The sequence below is a fragment of the Oncorhynchus mykiss genome, chromosome 11 (genome assembly GCF_057628025.1).
Source record: "Oncorhynchus mykiss isolate SJ-2025 chromosome 11, ASM5762802v1, whole genome shotgun sequence".
Taxonomy (NCBI): Eukaryota; Metazoa; Chordata; class Actinopteri; order Salmoniformes; family Salmonidae; genus Oncorhynchus; species Oncorhynchus mykiss.
Window position 1 is genome coordinate 83,317,501 of NC_143032.1, and position 22,500 is coordinate 83,340,000.

The 22,500-nt window shown below is 45.1% G+C and overlaps 1 protein-coding gene across 1 annotated transcript in view; it reads left to right on the top strand.

Annotated features, from left to right (window-relative positions):
* arl15a (ARF like GTPase 15a) overlaps positions 1-14,337 on the top strand; it is a 130,068-nt gene extending 115,731 nt beyond the window's left edge. Inside the window, exon 4 of the mRNA XM_036936520.2 lies at positions 12,092-14,337. Coding sequence (XP_036792415.1) covers positions 12,092-12,360 — 269 coding nt within the window. The 3' untranslated portion in view covers positions 12,361-14,337. The remainder of the gene's footprint in view (positions 1-12,091) is intronic.
* Positions 14,338-22,500: the final 8,163 nt, after the last annotated feature.

The window sequence follows — 22,500 nt, forward strand, 5'->3', positions numbered from 1 at the left end:
TTCCCACTCTATTTCCACTCTATTCCCACTCTATTCCCACTCTATTCCCACTCTATTTCCACTCTATTCTCACTCTATTTCCACTCTATTCCCACTCTATTCCCACTCTTTTCCCACTCTATTCCCACTCTATTCCCACTCTATTCCCACCCTATTCCCACTCTATTCCCACCCTATTCCCACTCTATTCCCACTCTATTCCCACTCTATTTCAACTCTATTCCCACTCTATTCCCACTCTATTTCAACTCTATTCCCACTCTCTTCTCACTCTATTCCCACTCTATATTCCCACTCTATTTCCACTCTATTCCCACTCTATTTCCACTCTATTTCCACTCTATTCCCACTCTATTCCCACTCTATTCCCACCCTATTCCCACTCTTTTTCCACCCTGTTAACACTCTATTCACACTCTATTTCAACTCTATTCCCACTCTATTCCCACTCTCTTCCCACTCTATATTCCCACTCTCTTCCCACTCTCTTCCCACTATCTTCCCACTCTATATTCCCACTATATTCCCACTCTATTTCCACTCTATTTTTCCACTCTATTCCCACTCTATTCCCACCCTATTCCCACTCTATATTCCCACTCTCTTCCCACTCTCTTCCCACTCTCTTCCCACTATCTTCCCACTCTATATTCCCACTCTATTCCCACTCTATATTCCCACTCTATTCCCACTATCTTCCCACTCTATTCCCACTTTATTCCCACTCTATATTTTCACTCTATTCCCATCCTATTCCCGTAGAGCTCCGAGACTATTGGGCGACGGAGAGGATGGCTGCCGTTTTATTCGCTCTTAACCAACCGTTTTATTTTGTTAGTGTTTTCATATTGTCTGTTACTTATCTTGTACATAATGTTGCTGCTACTGTCATTTATGACCGAAAAGCGCTTCTGGACATCAGAACTGAGATTACTCACCTTGAATTGGACTAAGCGTTGTTCATTATTGAGTCGGGCGAGAGGGGTAATACTCCAGACACCCAAACAGGCCCTCATCACCATCATTCGCAGGAGAAAGAGATAGTGATTTTGCGCAAGGAGATCGGGGTGCCTTGTGACAAGTGGCTAATCTGCCTTTGCCATCTGTACTGTTAGCCAATGTACAATTTCTGGAAAATGAATGGGACGAACTAAAAGCACGTATATCCTACCAATGGGACATTAAAACCTGTAATATCTTATGTTTCACCGAGTCGTGGCTGAACAACGACATTAATAACATACAGCTGGCGGATTATACACTATCGGCCGGATAGAACAGCTGCCTCTGGTAAAGACAAGGGGCGGATGATCTACGTATATTTGAAACAACAGCTGGTGCACGATATCTGAGGAAGTCTCGAGGTTTTGCTTTCATGATAAGCTGTAGACCACACTATCTATCTAGAGAGTTTATCTGTATTTTTCGTAGCTAAATGAGTCCATTCCGGGGACCGGACTGAGTTAGGGACAAACAGCCAGTTAGCAAGGCCCCCTTCAGGTCCAGGCTGGGAGCGATGTGCCTTGCGAACCAGGGTGTCAATGCCCCAACCCACTGTGGCATGAGTTCTGGAGGTCGAGGTTGTGGCAGAGGAACTGTATAGGCAAGAGAGAGCGTCAGGCTTCACATTTTTGGACCCTGGGCGGTAGGAAATGGTGACGTTGAATCTGATAAACAAGAGAGCCCACCGGGGCCTACCTGGAGTTAAGACGCTTGGCTGTAGGAAATGGTGAAGTTGAATCTAGTAAACAAGAGAGCCCACCGGGCCTACCTGGAGTTAAGACGCTTGGCTGTAGGAAATGGTGAAGTTGAATCTAGTAAACAAGAGAGCCCACCGGGCCTACCTGGAGTTAAGACGCTTGGCTGTAGGAAATGGTGAAGTTGAATCTAGTAAACAAGAGAGCCCACCGGGGCCTGCCTGGAGTTAAGACGCTTGGCTGTAGGAAATGGTGAAGTTGAATCTAGTAAACAAGAGAGCCCACCGGGCCTACCTGGAGTTAAGACGCTTGGCTGTAGGAAATGGTGAAGTTGAATCTAGTAAACAAGAGAGCCCACCGGGGCCTGCCTGGAGTTAAGACGCTTGGCTGTAGGAAATGGTGAAGTTGAATCTAGTAAACAAGAGAGCCCACCGGGGCCTGCCTGGAGTTAAGACGCTTGGCTGTAGGAAATGGTGAAGTTGAATCTAGTAAACAAGAGAGCCCACCGGGGCCTGCCTGGAGTTAAGACGCTTGGCTGTAGGAAATGGTGAAGTTGAATCTAGTAAACAAGAGAGCCCACCGGGCCTACCTGGAGTTAAGACGCTTGGCTGTAGGAAATGGTGAAGTTGAATCTAGTAAACAAGAGAGCCCACCGGGGCCTGCCTGGAGTTAAGACGCTTGGCTGTAGGAAATGGTGAAGTTGAATCTAGTAAACAAGAGAGCCCACCGGGGCCTGCCTGGAGTTAAGACGCTTGGCTGTAGGAAATGGTGAAGTTGAATCTAGTAAACAAGAGAGCCCACCGGGGCCTGCCTGGAGTTAAGACGCTTGGCTGTAGGAAATGGTGAAGTTGAATCTAGTAAACAAGAGAGCCCACCGGGGCCTGCCTGGAGTTAAGACGCTTGGCTGTAGGAAATGGTGAAGTTGAATCTAGTAAACAAGAGAGCCCACCGGGCCTACCTGGAGTTAAGACGCTTGGCTGTAGGAAATGGTGAAGTTGAATCTAGTAAACAAGAGAGCCCACCGGGGCCTGCCTGGAGTTAAGACGCTTGGCTGTAGGAAATGGTGAAGTTGAATCTAGTAAACAAGAGAGCCCACCGGGGCCTGCCTGGAGTTAAGACGCTTGGCTGTAGGAAATGGTGAAGTTGAATCTAGTAAACAAGAGAGCCCACCGGGGCCTGCCTGGAGTTAAGACGCTTGGCTGTAGGAAATGGTGAAGTTGAATCTAGTAAACAAGAGAGCCCACCGGGGCCTGCCTGGAGTTAAGACGCTTGGCTGTAGGAAATGGTGAAGTTGAATCTAGTAAACAAGAGAGCCCACCGGGGCCTGCCTGGAGTTAAGACGCTTGGCTGTAGGAAATGGTGAAGTTGAATCTAGTAAACAAGAGAGCCCACCGGGCCTACCTGGAGTTAAGACGCTTGGCTGTAGGAAATGGTGAAGTTGAATCTAGTAAACAAGAGAGCCCACCGGGGCCTGCCTGGAGTTAAGACGCTTGGCTGTAGGAAATGGTGAAGTTGAATCTAGTAAACAAGAGAGCCCACCGGGGCCTGCCTGGAGTTAAGACGCTTGGCTGTAGGAAATGGTGAAGTTGAATCTAGTAAACAAGAGAGCCCACCGGGGCCTGCCTGGAGTTAAGACGCTTGGCTGTAGGAAATGGTGAAGTTGAATCTAGTAAACAAGAGAGCCCACCGGGGCCTGCCTGGAGTTAAGACGCTTGGCTGTAGGAAATGGTGAAGTTGAATCTAGTAAACAAGAGAGCCCACCGGGGCCTGCCTGGAGTTAAGACGCTTGGCTGTAGGAAATGGTGAAGTTGAATCTAGTAAACAAGAGAGCCCACCGGGCCTACCTGGAGTTAAGACGCTTGGCTGTAGGAAATGGTGAAGTTGAATCTAGTAAACAAGAGAGCCCACCGGGGCCTGCCTGGAGTTAAGACGCTTGGCTGTAGGAAATGGTGAAGTTGAATCTAGTAAACAAGAGAGCCCACCGGGGCCTGCCTGGAGTTAAGACGCTTGGCTGTAGGAAATGGTGAAGTTGAATCTAGTAAACAAGAGAGCCCACCGGGGCCTGCCTGGAGTTAAGACGCTTGGCTGTAGGAAATGGTGAAGTTGAATCTAGTAAACAAGAGAGCCCACCGGGGCCTGCCTGGAGTTAAGACGCTTGGCTGTAGGAAATGGTGAAGTTGAATCTAGTAAACAAGAGAGCCCACCGGGCCTACCTGGAGTTAAGACGCTTGGCTGTAGGAAATGGTGAAGTTGAATCTAGTAAACAAGAGAGCCCACCGGGGCCTGCCTGGAGTTAAGACGCTTGGCTGTAGGAAATGGTGAAGTTGAATCTAGTAAACAAGAGAGCCCACCGGGCCTACCTGGAGTTAAGACGCTTGGCTGTAGGAAATGGTGAAGTTGAATCTAGTAAACAAGAGAGCCCACCGGGGCCTGCCTGGAGTTAAGACGCTTGGCTGTAGGAAATGGTGAAGTTGAATCTAGTAAACAAGAGAGCCCACCAGGGCCTACCTGGAGTTAAGACGCTTGGCTGTAGGAAATGGTGAAGTTGAATCTAGTAAACAAGAGAGCCCACCGGGCCTGCCTGGAGTTAAGACGCTTGGCTGTAGGAAATGGTGAAGTTGAATCTAGTAAACAAGAGAGCCCACCGGGGCCTGCCTGGAGTTAAGACGCTTGACTGTAGGAAATGGTGAAGTTGAATCTAGTAAACAAGAGAGCCCACCGGGGCCTACCTGGAGTTAAGACGCTTGGCTGTAGGGAGATATTCCACATTTTTATGGTCGCTCCAGACCAAGAACGGCTGTTCTGCTCCTGCCAGCCAGTGCCTCAAGTCTTCCAGCTCCATCTTGACCGCCAGGAGTTCTCAGTTGCCTACATTGTTGTTCCTCTCAGCAGGATTAAGACGATGGGACAGGAAGGCAAAGGGATGAAGCTTTTGGTCCCGGGCAGATCGCTTAGACAGGATGGCCCCCACTCCAACCTCAGAAGCAAATTACAAACTACAAATTGACGAGACGAGTCCGGATGGATGAGGATGGGTCCTGTTGTGAACTAATGCTTCAGGTCCACAAAGGCTTTTTCGACAGCTGGAGACCATGTGAACAGTACTTAGGGGGAGGTGAGTGGTGAAAGGGGAGCCGTCAGGGTGCTGTAACCCCGAATGAAACGTTGGTAGAAGTTTGCAAAACCTAGGAAACGTCGCAACTGCACCCTAGACGTAGGTTGAGGTCAATCCACCACTGCTTTCACCTTTCCAGGATCCATCTGGACATTACCCTCAGCAATTGCATATCCCAGAAAGGCGAATGTAGAGCAGTGGAACTCACACTTCTCGGCTTTCACAAACAATAGGCACTGAAGGACCTGCCTGACATGAATAACATGTTCTTGGGCAGACAGGGAAAAAAACAGGATGTCATCAAGGTAGACGAACACAAACGGTTCAGCGGAGAACATTGTTTACCAAACCCTGGAAGACAGTGGGGCGTTGGTGAATCCAAACGGCATGACCTGGTACTCATAATATCCACTGGCAGTGTTGAAGGCTGTCCTCCACTCATCCCCTTCGCGTATCCGAACCAGGTGGTAGGCATTCCGAAGGTCCAGCTTGGAGAAGATGGTAGCCCCCTGGAGAGGTTCAAAAGCCGAGGAGAGGAGTGGTAGGGGGTAATGAGTTTTAACAGTAATGTCATTCAGTCCCCGGTTGTCAATGCACGGACGCAGGATCTTGTCTTTCTCCACAAAGAAAAACCCTGCGCATGCAGGAGATGCAGACGGACAGACGGCCCCAGTAGCCAGATACTCCTCTATGTTCTCCTCCGGGCCTCCCGGGTGGCGCAGTGGTTAAGGGCGCTGTATTGCAGCGCCAGCTGTGCCTTTAGAGACTCTGGGTTTGTGCCCAGGCTCTGTTGTAACCGGCTGCGACCGGGAGGTCCGTGGGGCGACGCACAATTGGCCTAGCGTCGTCCGGGTTAGGGATGGCTTGGCCGGTAGGGATGTCCTTGTCTCATCGCGCACCAGCGACTCCTGTGGCGGGCCGGGCGCAGTGCGCGCTAACCAAGGTTGCCAGGTGCACAGTGTTTCCTCCGACACATTGGTGCGGCTGGCTTCCGGGTTGGATGCGCGCTGTGTTAAGAAGCAGTGCGGCTTGGTTGGGTTGTGTATCGGAGGATGCATGACTTTCAACCTTCGTCTCTCCCGAGCCCGTACAGGAGTTGTAGCGATTAGACAAGATAGTAACTACTAAAACAATTGGATACCACGAAATTGGGGAGAAAAATGAGGTAAAAGATATGTTCTCCTCCATAGCCTTGGTCTCCGGCCCGGATAGAGAATATAGCCGACCCCGAGGTGGTGTGGTGCCTGAGAGAAGATCAATGACACAATTAAAAGGACGGTGAGGGGGAAGAGAAGTAGCACGTGCCTTACTGAAAACTTCAAGGAGGTCATGGTATTCAGTGGGAATGGCAGAAACATCCAAAGCCTTGCTAACGTCCTGAGGAAGACGTCTCGGGGACGGCTGTGCTGCTTGAATATAGTGGGAATGGCAGAGCCAAAGCCTTGCTAACATCCTGAGGAAGACATCTCGGGGACGGCTGTGCTGCTTGAATATAGTGGGAATGGCAGAGCCAAAGCCTTGCTAATGCCCTAAGGACGCCTCGGGGACGGCTGTGCTGCTTGAATATAGTGGGAATGGCAGAGCCAAAGCCTTGCTAATGCCCTGAGGACGTCTCGGGGACGGCTGTGCTGCTTGAATATAGTGGGAATGGCAGAGCCAAAGCCTTGCTAACGCCCTGAGGAAGACGTCTCGGCTGTGCTGCTTTAAGAAAGTGGGAATGGCAAAAATGGGCTCCAACCCGGAGCTCGTGGTCCAGTCAATAACAGGGTTGTGTTTTTGGAGCCAGAATAATCTCAAGACAACAGGAACTGTTGGGGAGATGCAATAAGGAGGAACTGTATGGTCTCACTGTGATTACCTGAAGCCTGTACATGAACCGACACAGTACTATGGTTGACTCCATAGTGCCCTGGCATCCATGGGAACCGAGAGAAGTAGAGTGGGAATACCAAGCGCAGAAGCAATAGTAGCATCCATAAAACTTTCATCAGCCCCAGAGTCAATGAGCACTCGGGAGACTTAGATTGGTCTCCCCACAGCACAAGCACAAAGAAAGGTGTGCGGGTGATGGGAATTAGGGAACTCCCAGTCTGGCTCACCAAAGTACTTGTACCCACCAGAGACAAGGGTTTCCTAACAGGGCAGGTAGCTATGTAATGTCCTGCCCCACTACAGTACAGACAACAGTTAGAACTCAGCCTATGTGAGCGTTCCCCAACCGATAACCGAGCTCTTCCCAATTGCATATTCTCAGGAGTATCCAACTCGTTGATGATTCACAAGGGAACTCGGGTGGCTTTGGATCCTCTCGGGAAAAACTGCCTTCGGGATCTTCCGGATTCCTTTGAAGGCGAGCGAGCCACTGCGGATGAACGAGTGTGACCTCCCCTCACTCATGTCTTCCCTTAAGCGTCCATCAATTCTAATGGTGATGGCGCTAAGGGAGTTGAGGTCCACCGGCTCATCTTTGACCACCTCAGACAATCCGTGAAGAAAAGTATCGAATAGGGACTCCGGATACCAGGCACTCTCGGCGGCCAACGTGCGAAAATCAACCGCGTAGTCTGCCACACTGCCAAGGGGGTTTTGATGTAATTCAAGAAGTTTAATGGCCGCCTCTCTCCCGGGTTAACGGAGACTTGAATTACCTTCCTCCCCATGAAATCCTCCAGATTGCAGCAAATGGCGGATTGTTGCTTCCAAACTGCCGTAGCCCAGGAGAGCGCCCTTTCCGACATTGGCGTAATAATATACGCTATCTTAGATCGGTCTGAAGGAAACGAAGATGGCTGTAGCTCAAAAACTAAGATAGCACTGAGAAAGAAAACCCCTGCAGGTTCCCAGAATCCCCAGAATATCGCTCCTGAAAGTGTAAGTGGCGGATGAGAGCTCAGGTTGCCCAGCCCGGCGGTGATACAATCTTCGGCAAAATCATTCGCAAGGAGATTCCTGCAAAAATATTATTTGAAGATGAAGGGGAGCCGGGGTAGGCTGTACAAACTCACCACAAATAGGAAACAAGTTACTGAGGGGTTGGGGTTTCTTAGAGGTGGCAGGCTGCCTCTGAGCTAACTCACTGATTGGCTCCATAATAGCCTTGAACCCTTGGTCGTGGCGTTCCGTCAGGGAAGGGAGCCCTTCCAGAAGGGCCTGTAGTAGCTCCTCATGCCTCCCAATGGTGTCTCACTGCAGGGAGACATCGTGGAGGAGCTGGTCCAAGTCTGCTGGGTCTGTCATAGCCAGTTCGTACTATAAGGGCACAAGGCGAGACCCAGATGCAGACATGGGAGGCAGATGGTTTGAGTCCAAGATGTTTATTAACAATCCAAAAGGGTTAGGCAAGAGAATGGTTGTGGATAGGCAAAAGGTAAAAAACCAGTTCAGCGTTCCAGAGGTACAGAATGACAGGCAGGCTCGAGGTCAGGGCAGGCATAATGGTCAGGCAGGCTGGAGGTCAGGGCAGGTAGAATGGTCAGGCAGGTGGGAATGGAGTTCAGAAAAAACAGGCAAAGGTCAAAACCGGGAGGACTAGAAGAAGACAATAGAAAAGCAAAGGCTTTGTTCACAGAGATAAGGCTAGATGACTGTTTAAACTCCTCCCTTTGTATGGACTCATTGTTGACTCTGAGTGAGAAAGAGTTTTGATATGTTTTCTTATTAAAATAAAGTTGTTTGTATCCCAAACGCCGGTGGAGTAAGAGAGAGGTACAAACATAGGAATCACTACAAAACGTATTGTATAGAAGTAGAAACCCAGCCTTTGGAACTGTGGTTTTCCTAGATATGGCTACTATATTGTGATCACTTCATCTGATGGATCTGGATAGTGATTAAAAGCACATTTCTGCATCATTAGTAAAGAAGTGATCAATACATGATGATTTCATTCCTATGCTGTTTGTAACTACCCTGGTAGGTTGACTGATAACCTTAACCAGGTTGCAGGCACTAGTTACAGTTTGAAGCTTTTTCTTGAAAAAACACCCTGGTTGACTTGAACATAAAAGACGAACTGACACAGAGAAACAGGAAACACAGGGATAAATACACTGGTACAGAGAGACAGGAAACACAGGGATAAATACACTGGTACAGAGAGACAGGAAACACAGGGATAAATACACTGGTACAGAGAGACAGGAAACACAGGGATAAATACACTGGTACAGAGAGACAGGAAACACAGGGATAAATACACTGGTACAGAGAGACAGGAAACACAGGGATAAATACACTGGTACAGAGAGACAGGAAACACAGGGATAAATACACTGGTACAGAGAGACAGGAAACACAGGGATAAATACACTGGTACAGAGAGACAGGAAACACAGGGATAAATACACTGGTACAGAGAGACAGGAAACACAGGGATAAATACACTGGTACAGAGAGACAGGAAACACAGGGATAAATACACTGGTACAGAGAGACAGGAAACACAGGGATAAATACACTGGTACAGAGAGACAGGAAACAGGGATAAATACACTGGTACAGAGAGACAGGAAACACAGGGATAAATACACTGGTACAGAGAGACAGGAAACAGGGATAAATACACTGGTACAGAGAGACAGGAAACACAGGGATAAATACACTGGTACAGAGAGACAGGAAACACAGGGATAAATACACTGGTACAGAGAGACAGGAAACACAGGGATAAATACACTGGTACAGAGAGACAGGAAACAGGGATAAATACACTGGTACAGAGAGACAGGAAACACAGGGATAAATACACTGGTACAGAGAGACAGGAAACACAGGGATAAATACACTGGCACAGAGAGACAGGAAACACAGGGATAAATACACTGGTACAGAGAGACAGGAAACACAGGGATAAATACACTGGTACAGAGAGACAGGAAACACAGGGATAAATACACTGGTACAGAGAGACAGGAAACACAGGGATAAATACACTGGGACAGAGAGACAGGAAACACAGGGATAAATACACTGGGACAGAGAGACAGGAAACACAGGGATAAATACACTGGTACAGAGAGACAGGAAACACAGGGATAAATACACTGGGACAGAGAGACAGGAAACACAGGGATAAATACACTGGTACAGAGAGACAGGAAACACAGGGATAAATACACTGGGACAGAGAGACAGGAAACACAGGGATAAATACACTGGTACAGAGAGACAGGAAACACAGGGATAAATACACTGGGACAGAGAGACAGGAAACACGGGGATAAATACACTGGGACAGAGAGACAGGAAACAGGGATAAATACACTGGGACAGAGAGACAGGAAACACAGGGATAAATACACTGGTACAGAGAGACAGGAAACACAGGGATAAATACACTGGGACAGAGAGACAGGAAACACAGGGATAAATACACTGGGACAGAGAGACAGGAAACACAGGGATAAATACACTGGGACAGAGAGACAGGAAACTCAGGGATAAATACACTGGGGACAATAAGACCTGGAGGGGGTGGAGACGATCACAAGGACAGGTGAAACAGATCAAGGTGTGACATTTACGCACTTCTGAAACAGAGAAGGTTGAAAAGGAGAACCTGGTGAAAGAGAGCACAGGGGTGTCAGGTAAATTCATAGTGGGCTCAATTATACCTTTGACCTTTTCAAATAAAATACCTGCATCTAAAAAATGCTGATTCAAGGCTTTCAGCATGGAGGTTCTTTCAGTTACTGTCTGTGTGTCGACCAACAATTGTTTGGGAAGCTGTGTATCTTTTTTGCACTCCAAACTCTTCACTACTTGCCAAACTTTGGATGGATTATTTAAATTGTCTGAAGTAGATTTCAGGTAGTGGTCTGCTTTCATTTTACGGATTATAGCCACACCCATATATTCAAAGACATTTAAAAGACATCCAATCATCTGCCAAACCAGTCCCTCTTGCTTTAGTCCACGTAGCATTTCGTTCCCTTATGATTTTTGTAAGTTCCTTAGTAAAGGGTTCTCTCTGCCCTTAATCCTGAATTTATTTAAAGGGGCCTATTGCATACATCCTGGAATGTGTTGTGGAAGTAAGAAAAGGCTAGTTCAACGTCAGGGATTCATTCCATTCTATTCCATTCAATACTAGATACATAATGTAAAAAACCTTGAATATCAAACCGCTTCCAGTTTCTTTTCGTAATGACATGGGGAGATTTCTTAGCAATATTACCATCTCTGACACAGTCAATAGCACAGTGATAATTTATGTCATTTGCAGAAAATACCCGAAGCATTACAACGATGAGGAGTATTGGGTGAGATCAAATCAATCAAAGAGGATTTCAGAGGATATTTTATATTCAACCTCGTTACACTGTTGACAATCTGAGTGAGATTGTATGTATTGCACAGCATTTAGAGATGATCAGAGCTAGATGTTAACCAGTCCTGATTCAGATCACCCATCAGGACAAACTCAGAGTTGACATTCTGTGATAACAATTTGAAAATACAATCCAACAGTAGCAGAGAGCCAACAGTAGCAGATGGAGGTCAATAACAACAAGATACAACAATATTTAACGAAGAGCCAAGGTTTAGGTTCAGAGACAGATACTCAAATTGCTGCGGTTTAGTAACAGAAGTCAGAACGACCACCGAGAACTGGTCTTTTACATATACAGCAACACCACCACCCTTAGATTTACGATCTGTACGAAAAACATTGTTACCACTTATGCCAATATTTTTGTCTGTAATAGATTTTTTGAGCCAGGTTTCAGAAAACATAAATGCGTTGTTGGTACAGGGTTGGCTGTTTTTATCCATATATTCACAAAATCAAGCTTTGGCAGAAGACCTCTTACTTCAGAAGACTTCTTATATGCAAAAACTTCAGGCCACTTTGACTACTTAATATATATACTATATATTACAGTATATAGTATACTTTTCATAGATAATGTATTTGTACCTTTATATTACAGTATAAGAGTATACTTTTTATAGATAACGCGTTATATAGTATATATTACAGTACGTGTAATACTGTTAATTTATTATGCTGTATATATAGTATATATTAAGGTATATTTTATACTGTTAATTTATGATGCTGTATTTACAGTATTGTACAGTATATACAGTATATACAGGGTATATTATAGGATACTGTGTCTGTAACTCAATCGGTCCTGACTTACTGGAGTGTTTTTTAACAATAACATTTTTTTTTTTTACCAAGAGTTGTTGAATATATTTTCATTATTCAGGTTGGAAGAGATGATGAAGGTAACAACAGCTTTTTTTCTTGTTTCTTCTCGTCTTCCTCCAGGAGCGGAGAACATTAAGAAGTACTGGTCTCGGTACTACCAGGGATCTCAGGGTGTGGTATTCGTATTGGACAGCGCTTCTTCAGACGAGGAGTTGGAGTCGGCCCGTAACGAGCTCCACTCTGCCATGCAGCACCCGCAGCTCTGCACCCTACCCTTCCTCATACTGGCCAACCACCAGGACAAACCTGCTGCACGCCCACCCAACCAGGTAGACGATTGGACTATTTGTCCAATGTACACAAACATCCAATGTAAGTGTGGATCATGATTTAACCCTTAGGAGAGCAGAGGGCAGCTAGACCATGGCACCCCTGGAGCAGTTTTAGGGATTCAGTGCCTTGCTCAAGGACACAACAGCAGGATCTGGGCAGAAACTAGTTGTTTTCTGTTAGTTTATATGAGAATACCAAACTTTTCAAATACTTGAGATAGTGAAATATAGTTTATATAGATTTAAAATGAAAAGGCAACTAGTTTCTTTCTTTGATATTCAAATACAGGTCTCAGAAAACCAAATCAGATTTGAAAGCGTTTTAAATACCACTCAGAAAACCAAATCAGATTTAAAAGCGGTTTAATACCACTCAGAAAACCAAATCAGATTTGAAAGCGGTTTAATACCACTCAGAAAACCAAATCAGATTTGAAAGCGGTTTAATACCACTCAGAAAACCAAATCAGATTTGAAAGCGGTTTAATACCACTCAGAAAACCAAATCAGATTTGAAAGCGGTTTAATACCATTCAGAAAACCAAATCAGATTTGAAAGCGGTTTAATACCACTCAGAAAACCAAATCAGATTTGAAAGCGGTTTAATACCACTCAGAAAACAAAATCAGATTTGAAAGCGGTTTAATACCATTCAGAAAACCAAATCAGATTTGAAAGCGGTTTAATACCACTCAGAAAACCAAATCAGATTTGAAAGCGGTTTAATACCACTCAGAAAACCAAATCAGATTTGAAAGCGGTTTAATACCACTCAGAAAACCAAATCAGATTTGAAGGTATTTGAATATATGCAAGTTATTTGAAAACAAACACCAAAAAAATGAACCAAAAACTACAACAGTCAGTTGAATTAGTCTAAATATATGATCATTAGCACATGGTTGGGAGGGTCTCTTAGATATGAATTTTAATGTAGCGTATAGCGTATAATGAAATTACACGAGGGATATGGAATCACCTCGACCACTTACACATGTTTCCACAATGAGTGAGAGTACTATTGAAACACTTGACAACACGTTCTTGTGCATGTGTATTATTACAATATGCGATATGTGTTGTTTACTTTTGGAAATGTCTTTGATAATGACATAGTAGTGGAGTTACTACAAGGAATAAGACATTTTAAATTCGTCTATTCGTCTTGTGTTACAGGTTCTCATGCAAATACCAAAGTCTTATGGAACAACGTGCTAGTAAAATGTTTTTATTTTTCAAAAGTAATTGCAGTTTCATTACACAATTACAAGAACAGTTTAACGTTAAGTTTCACTGAGAATGCTAACAGTAACAAAGTATGGCTAGTAAGTGTCGAAAAAAACTGCCTAGGATAAAAATCATATTAGTTGGTATTCGGGGTAAACTCTCCCTTTAAAAGATGGTATAGTGTCTTCGTCTGATGAACAAACAGGATCAACGTTGTTTTGGCTAAGCATCCAATTTGCAAAATGTTTGCAAAATGTCATCAAGGTATTTTCAGGTATCATAAAATGAATTGCAGCCTTCAACCTTGTTGAAGGAGTCATACAGTAGTTGAGCATCACAGTGTGCATTAACCAATTTTCCAACATCACATTCCAAAATCATGGGTGTAAATATGGAGTTGGTCCCCCCTTTGCTGCTATAATAGTCTCCACTCTTCTGGGAAGGCTTTCCACTAGATGTTGGAACATTGATGCTGGGACTTGCTTCCATTCAGCCACAAGAGCATTAGTGAGGTCGAGCACTGATGATGTTGGACCGATTAGGCCTGGCTTGCAGTCACAGACAGTGACACATGGACAGACAGTGACACATTCAATTCCACATTGCACACTCTTGTATGCATCTAGCTGATCTAGGGTGTAATCATTAGTCCAACAGTTGCAAATTAGAGTTTCTATTGAACAAATTCAGTTATGATTATCACAGTTTTGTTCCTTTTTCAACAACACATCCCCGATTACATCAGTTCACTTTCATAGCAGCCACGTTATCCTTCTTGTATCTTTTTTGTTCTCCTCCTCTCACCTTTTCCCTTCACTTGTGGACTTCAATGCACAACACATCAACTGTCTGTCAGGCGAAAAAACCTTTCCAAGCCAAACCATATCATAACCGCTACACACAGCCTACATTGTTGTCACCAAATTAGCTAAAGTAATGTCGTAGTCAACGTAAAGTTGAAGTCGAAAGTTTACATACACTTAGGTTGGAGTTTTTTGAAACATGTTTTTCAACCATTCCACAATGTATTTCTTGTTAACAAACCATAGTTTTGGCAAGTCGGTTAGGACATCTACTTTGTGCATAACACAAGTAATGTTTCTAAACAATTGTTTACAGATAGATTATTTCACTTATAATTGACTGTATCACAATTCCAGTGGGTCAGAAGTTTACATACATTAAGTTGACTGTGCCTTTAAACAGCTTGGGAAATTCCAGAAAATGATGTCATGACTTTAGGAGCTTCTGATAGGCTAACTGACATCATTTGAGTCAATTGGAGATGTACCTGTGGATGTATTTCAAGGACTACCTTAATACTCAGTGCCGCTTTGCTTGACATCATGGGAAAATCTAAAGAAATCTGCCAAGACCTAAAAAAAAAATAGTAGACCTCCACAAGTCTGGTTCATCCTTGGGAGCAATTTCCAAATACCTGAAGGTACCACGTTCATCTGTACAAACAATAGTGCTCAAACATAAACACCATGGGACCACGCAGCCGTCCTACCACTCAGGAAGGAGACGCGTTCTGTCTCCTAGAGATGAACGTACTTTGGTGCAAAAAGTGCAAATCAATCAGCAAGGAAGAAGCCACTGCTCCAAAACCGCCATAAAAAAGCCAGACTACGGTTTGCAACTGCACATGGGGACAAAGATCGTACCTTTTGGAGAAATCTCCTCTGGTCTGATGAAACAAAAATTGAACTGTTTGACCATAATGATCATCGTTGTGTTTGGAGGAAAAAGGGTGAGCCTTGCAAGCTGAAGAACACCATCCCAACCGTGAAGCACAGGGGTGGCAGCATCATGTTGTGGGGGTGCTCTTCTGCAGGAGGGACTGGTGCTAATCACAAAATAGATGGCTTCATGAGGATGGAAAATAATGTGGATATATTGAAGCAACATCTCAAGTCATCCGTCAGGAAGGTAAAGCTTGGTCGCAAATGGGTCTTCCAAATGGACAATGACCCCAAGCATACTTCCAAAGTTGTAGCAAAATGGCTTAAGGACAACAAAGTCAAGGTATTGGAGTGGCCATCACAAAGCCCTGACCTCAATCCCATCAAAAATGTGTGGGCAGAACTGAAAAAACGTGTGTGAGCAAGGAAGCCTACAAACCCAACTCAGTTACACCAGCTCTGTCAGGAGGAATGGGCCAAAATTCACTCAACTTATTGTGGGAAGCTTGTGGAAGGCTACCCAAAACGTTTGACCCAAGTTAAACAATTTAAAGGCAATGCTACCAAATACTAATTGAGTGTATGTAAACATCTGACCCACTGGGAATATGATGAAAGAAATAAAAGCTGAAATAAATAATTCTCTCTACTATTATTCTGACATTTCACATTCTTAAAATAAAGTGGTGATCCTAACTGACAGACAGGATTTTTTTTGACTAGGATTCATTGTCAGGAATTGTGGAAAAACTGAGTTTAAATGTATTTGACTAAGGTGTATGTAAACCTCTGACGTCATCTGTAGCTAATACAACTAACGGTTAGTAAACCCGTTACAATCATGCAGTAACGTTACAGTGTACAGTCAGCAAGCAGTTTAGCAGTCATACCGGCATGCCCCAGTGGCAATACGTTTGTAGAACCAAAAGCTTGTAAAGAACAAGAAGGCCCGCACACTGTTGAAGCTTCCAATTCATTCAGAATATCTCTACCACACCTGCTGTCTCTGTAGATCTGAAAACAGCAGGTGTGGGACAGGTAGCACGTCCGGTGAACAGGTCAGGGTTCCATAGCCGCAGGCAGAACAGTTGAAACTGGAGCAGCAGCACGGCCAGGTGGACTGGGGACAGCAAGGAGTCATCAGGTCAGGTAGTCCTGAGGCATGGTCCTCTGAGAGAAAGAGAGAGTAAAAAAAAGAGAGAGAGAATTAGAGAGAGCATACTGAAATTCACACAGGACACCGGATAAGACAGGAGACGAACTCCAGATATAACAGACTGACCCTAGCCCCCCGACACATAAACTACTGCAGCATAAATACTGGAGGCTGAGACAGTAGGGGTCGAAGGACACTGTGGCCCCGTCCGACGATACCCCCGGACAGGGCCAAACATGCTGGATATAACCCTATCACACCTAATTCAACCAGTCAACTATCACACCTAATTCAACCAGTCAACTATCACACCTAATTCAACTGGTCAGCTATCAAAACTAATTAAACCTGTCATCTATCACACCTGATTCAACTGGTCAACTATCACACCTGATTCAACCTGTCAACTATCACACCTGATTCAACCTGTCAACTATCACACCAGATTCAACCTGTCAACTATCACACCTGATTCAACCTGTCAACTATCACACCTGATTCAACCTGTCAACTATCACACCTGATTCAACTGGTCAACTATCACACCTGATTCAACCTGTCAACTATCACACCTGATTCAACCTGTCAACTATCACACCTGATTCAACCTGTCAACTATCACACCTGATTCAACCTGTCAACTATCACACCTGATTCAACCTGTCAACTATCACACCTGATTCAACCTGTCAACTATCACACCTGATTCAATCTGTCAACTATCACACCTGATTCAACCGGTCAACTATCACACCTGATTCAACCGATCAACTATCACACCTGATTCAACCTGTCAACTATCACACCTGATTCAACCTGTCAACTATCACACGTGATTCAACCGGTCAACTATCACACCTGATTCAACCGGTCAACTATCACACCTGAATCAACCGGTCAACTATCACACCTGATTCAACCTGTCAACTATCACACCAGATTCAACTTGTCAACTATCACACCTGATTCAACCTGTCAACTATCACACCTGATTCAACCTGTCAACTATCACACCTGACTCAACCTGTCAACTATCACACCTGATTCAACCGGTCAACTATCACACCTGATTCAACCAGTCAACTATCACACCTGATTCAACCTGTCAACTATCACACCTGATTCAACAAGTCAACTATCACACCTGATTCAACATGTCAACTATCACACCTGATTCAACTGGTCAACTATCACACCTGATTCAACCTGTCAACTATCACACCTGATTCAACCGGTCAACTATCACACCTGATTCAACCTGTCAACTATCACACCTGATTCAACCTGTCAACTATCACACCTGATTCAACCGGTCAACTATCACACCTGATTCAACCGGTCAACTATCACACCTGATTCAACCTGTCAACTATCACACCTGATTCAACAAGTCAACTATCACACCTGACTCAACCTGTCAACTATCACACCTGATTCAACCGGTCAACTATCACACTTGATTCAACCAGTCAACTATCACACCTGATTCAACCTGTCAACTATCACACCTGATTCAACAAGTCAACTATCACACCTGATTCAACATGTCAACTATCACACCTGATTCAAATGGTCAACTATCACACCTGATTCAACCTGTCAACTATCACACCTGATTCAACCGGTCAACTATCACACCTGATTCAACCTGTCAACTATCACACCTGATTCAACCGGTCAACTATCACACCTGATTCAAATGGTCAACTATCACACCTGATTCAACCGGTCAACTATCACACCTGATTCAACCTGTCAACTATCACACCTGATTCAACCGGTCAACTATCACACCTGATTCAACCTGTCAACTATCACACCTGATTCAAATGGTCAACTATCACACCTGATTCAACTGGTCAACTATCACACCTGATTCAACCTGTCAACTATCACACCTGATTCAACCTGTCAACTATCACACCTGATTCAACTGGTCAACTATCACACCTGATTCAACCGGTCAACTATCACACCTGATTCAACCTGTCAACTATCACACCTGATTCAACCTGTCAACTATCACACCTGATTCAACCTGTCAACTATCACACCTGATTCAAATGGTCAACTATCACACCAGATTCAACCTGTCAACTATCACACCTGATTCAACCTGTCAACTATCACACCTGATTCAACCTGTCAACTATCACACCTGATTCAAATGGTCAACTATCACACCTGATTCAACCTGTCAACTATCACACCTGATTCAACCGGTCAACTATCACACCTGATTCAACCTGTCAACTATCACACCTGATTCAACTGGTCAGCTTATAATCAAGCCCTTGATTAGTTGAATATGTATTGTATTGTATTATGTACAGTGTACGTATTTTGCTGTAACTTTCTATCCAGAAAGAAATGGTTTATTTTCTTTTCTTTTTTCCTTTCAAACCTCTGACATCATGGCTGGAAGCTCTGGGAAGGCTCCTGTCCTGTGTACACACACCAGAGTGAGAATAGAGAATAAACAGGAGGTGGAAGACATGAGGAACTATGTGACAGTATAAGTGGTTTAGGTTGACTTTGTCCCCCCCCCCCCCCCCCCCCCCCATCCTATTTGACGGCTGGATCTATGAAAGGTAGAAGGGGCAGAACCAGGACATGTGTTCCCAACATGGGCTTCCTGAACCTCCGCCAAAACATCAACCAACTCAAACCAGCTCCTTGGACTCCAGAACACATCAACCAACTCAAACCAGCTCCTTGGACTCAGAACACAGAAGCTCCATTTTTTTATTGGAGAAGATTCCGGATTTTTTTTTAATGGTGTTGACATTCTCCAGTTCTAAAATATGTCTGGGCTAACGGGTATAGTGCTTTATTCAGTGGGGGAGCTCTGAGCCATGTGGCCAGTTGTTGTAGGGTAGTAGAAACATGAAGCACCACAAACCTCTCTCTCTCTCTCTCTCTCTCTCTCTCTCTCTCTCTCTATCGCTCTCTCTCTCTATCTCTTTCTCTCTCTCTCTCTCTCTCTCTCTCTCTCTCTCTCTCTCTTTCTCTCTCTCTCTCTCCCTCTTTCTATTTATCTCACTCTTTCTCTCTTTCTCCCTCTCTCTCGCTCTCTCTCTCTCTCTCCCTCTCTCTCTCCCTATCTCGCTATCGCTCTCTCTTTCTCTATCTTTCTTTCTCTCGCTCTCTGTCTTCAGGCTGCTGGTGTTCTGTGGATATTCTCAATGTGGGATGTTTTGGCTTGCCGACTAATCGCTCCTTCTGTTCAGACTCTCGCTCATGTTTCAAAACCTCTTCTTCTTCTCTTTCTTCTTCTCTTTCTTCTTCTTAGTGCGCTATCACACCCTGTGTCTTAATTTAACCCTGTCAGGTATCGGTTAGCCGGAAGGTATCGGGCTCTGTGGGGTCTGTTTGTGTTTGTGAACAGAGCCCCAGGAATAGCTTTCTTAGGGGACTCTTCTCCAGTTTCATATCTTTGTAGAGATGCGCTCTCTCTCTCTCTCCCTCTCTCTCTCTCTCTCTCTCTCTCTCTCTCTCTCTCTCTCTCTATCTCTCTCACTCTGTGTATCTCTCTCTGTTTGTATTTCTCTCTCTCACACTCTCTCACACCTCTCTTTGGCTCTCTCTTTCTCCCCCCTCTCTATCTCTATCTCTCGTTCTCTCTCTCTTTCTCCCCCCTCTCTATCTCTATCTCTCGTTCTCTCTCTCTTTCTCCCCCCCTCTCTATCTCTATCTCTCGTTCTCTCTCTCTTTCTCCCCCCTCTCTATCTCTATCTCTCGTTCTCTCTCTCTTTCTCCCCCCTCTCTATGTCTATCTCTCGTTCTCTCTCTCTTTCTCCTCCCTCTCTATCTCTATCTCTCGTTCTCTCTCTCTTTCTCCCCCCTCTCTATCTCTATCTCTCTTTCTCTCTCTCTTTCTCCCCCCTCTCTATCTCTATCTCTCTTTCTCTCTCTCTTTCTCCCCCCTCTCTATCTCTATCTCTCTTTCTCTCTCTCTTTCTCCCCCCCTCTCTATCTCTCTTTCTCTCTCTCTTTCTCCCCCCCTCTCTATCTCTATCTCTCTTTCTCTCTCTCTTTCTCCCCCCCTCTCTATCTCTATCTCTCGTTCTCTCTCTCTTTCTCCCCCCCTCTCTATCTCTATCTCTCGTTCTCTCTCTCTTTCTCCCCCCCTCTTTATCTCTATCTCTCTTTCTCTCTCTCTTTCTCCCCCCCTCTCTATCTCTATCTCTCGTTCTCTCTCTCTTTCTCCCCCCTCTCTATCTCTATCTCTCGTTCTCTCTCTCTTTCTCCCCCCTCTCTATCTCTATCTCTCTTTCTCTCTCTCTTTCTCCCCCCCTCTCTATCTCTCTTTCTCTCTCTCTTTCTCCCCCCCTCTCTATCTCTATCTCTCGTTCTCTCTCTCTTTCTCCCCCCCTCTCTATCTCTATCTCTCTTTCTCTCTCTCTTTCTCCCCCCCTCTCTATCTCTATCTCTCGTTCTCTCTCTCTTTCTCCCCCCCTCTCTATCTCTATCTCTCGTTCTCTCTCTCTTTCTCCCCCCCTCTCTATCTCTATCTCTCTTTCTCTCTCTCTTTCTCCCCCCCTCTCTATCTCTATCTCTCGTTCTCTCTCTCTTTCTCCCCCCCTCTCTATCTCTATCTCTCGTTCTCTCTCTCTTTCTCCCCCCCTCTCTATCTCTATCTCTCTTTCTCTCTCTCTTTCTCCCCCCTCTCTCTATCTCTCTTTCTATCTCTCTTTCTCCTCCCTCTCTATCTATATCTCTCTTTCTCTCTCTCTTTCTCCCCCCTCTCTATCTCTATCTCTCTTTCTCTCTCTCTTTCTCCCCCCCTCTCTATCTCTATCTCTCTTTCTCTCTCTCTTTCTCCCCCCCTCTCTATCTCTATCTCTCGTTCTCTCTCTCTTTCTCCCCCCTCTCTATCTCTATCTCTCGTTCTCTCTCTCTTTCTCCCCCCCTCTCTATCTCTATCTCTCGTTCTCTCTCTCTTTCTCCCCCCTCTCTATCTCTATCTCTCGTTCTCTCTCTCTTTCTCCCCCCCTCTCTATCTCTATCTCTCTTTCTCTCTCTCTTTCTCCCCCCTCTCTCTATCTCTATCTCTCGTTCTCTCTCTCTTTCTCCCCCCTCTCTATCTCTATCTCTCGTTCTCTCTCTCTTTCTCCCCCCCTCTCTATCTCTATCTCTCTTTCTCTCTCTCTTTCTCCCCCCCTCTCTATCTCTATCTCTCGTTCTCTCTCTCTTTCTCCCCCCCTCTCTATCTCTATCTCTCGTTCTCTCTCTCTTTCTCCCCCCTCTCTATCTCTATCTCTCGTTCTCTCTCTCTTTCTCCCCCCCTCTCTATCTCTATCTCTCTTTCTCTCTCTCTTTCTCCCCCCTCTCTATCTCTCTTTCTATCTCTCTTTCTCCTCCCTCTCTATCTATATCTCTCTTTCTCTCTCTCTTTCTCCCCCCTCTCTATCTCTATCTCTCTTTCTCTCTCTCTTTCTCCCCCCCTCTCTATCTCTATCTCTCTTTCTCTCTCTCTTTCTCCCCCCCTCTCTATCTCTATCTCTCGTTCTCTCTCTCTTTCTCCCCCCTCTCTATCTCTATCTCTCGTTCTCTCTCTCTTTCTCCCCCCTCTCTAACTCTATCTCTCGTTCTCTCTCTCTTTCTCCCCCCCTCTCTATCTCTATCTCTCGTTCTCTCTCTCTTTCTCCCCCCCTCTCTATCTCTAACTCTCTTTCTCTCTCTTTCTCCCCCCCTCTCTATCTCTATCTCTCGTTCTCTCTCTCTTTCTCCCCCCTCTCTATCTCTATCTCTCGTTCTCTCTCTCTTTCTCCCCCCCTCTCTATCTCTATCTCTCTTTCTCTCTCTCTTTCTCCCCCCTCTCTATCTCTATCTCTCGTTCTCTCTCTCTTTCTCCCCCCCTCTCTATCTCTATCTCTCGTTCTCTCTCTCTTTCTCCCCCCCTCTCTATCTCTATCTCTCTTTCTCTCTCTCTTTCTCCCCCCCTCTCTATCTCTCTTTCTATCTCTCTTTCTCCTCCCTCTCTATCTATATCTCTCTTTCTCTCTCTCTTTCTCCCCCTCTCTATCTCTATCTCTCTTTCTCTCTCTCTTTCTCCCCCCTCTCTATCTCTATCTCTCGTTCTCTCTCTCTTTCTCCCCCCTCTCTATCTCTATCTCTCTTTCTCT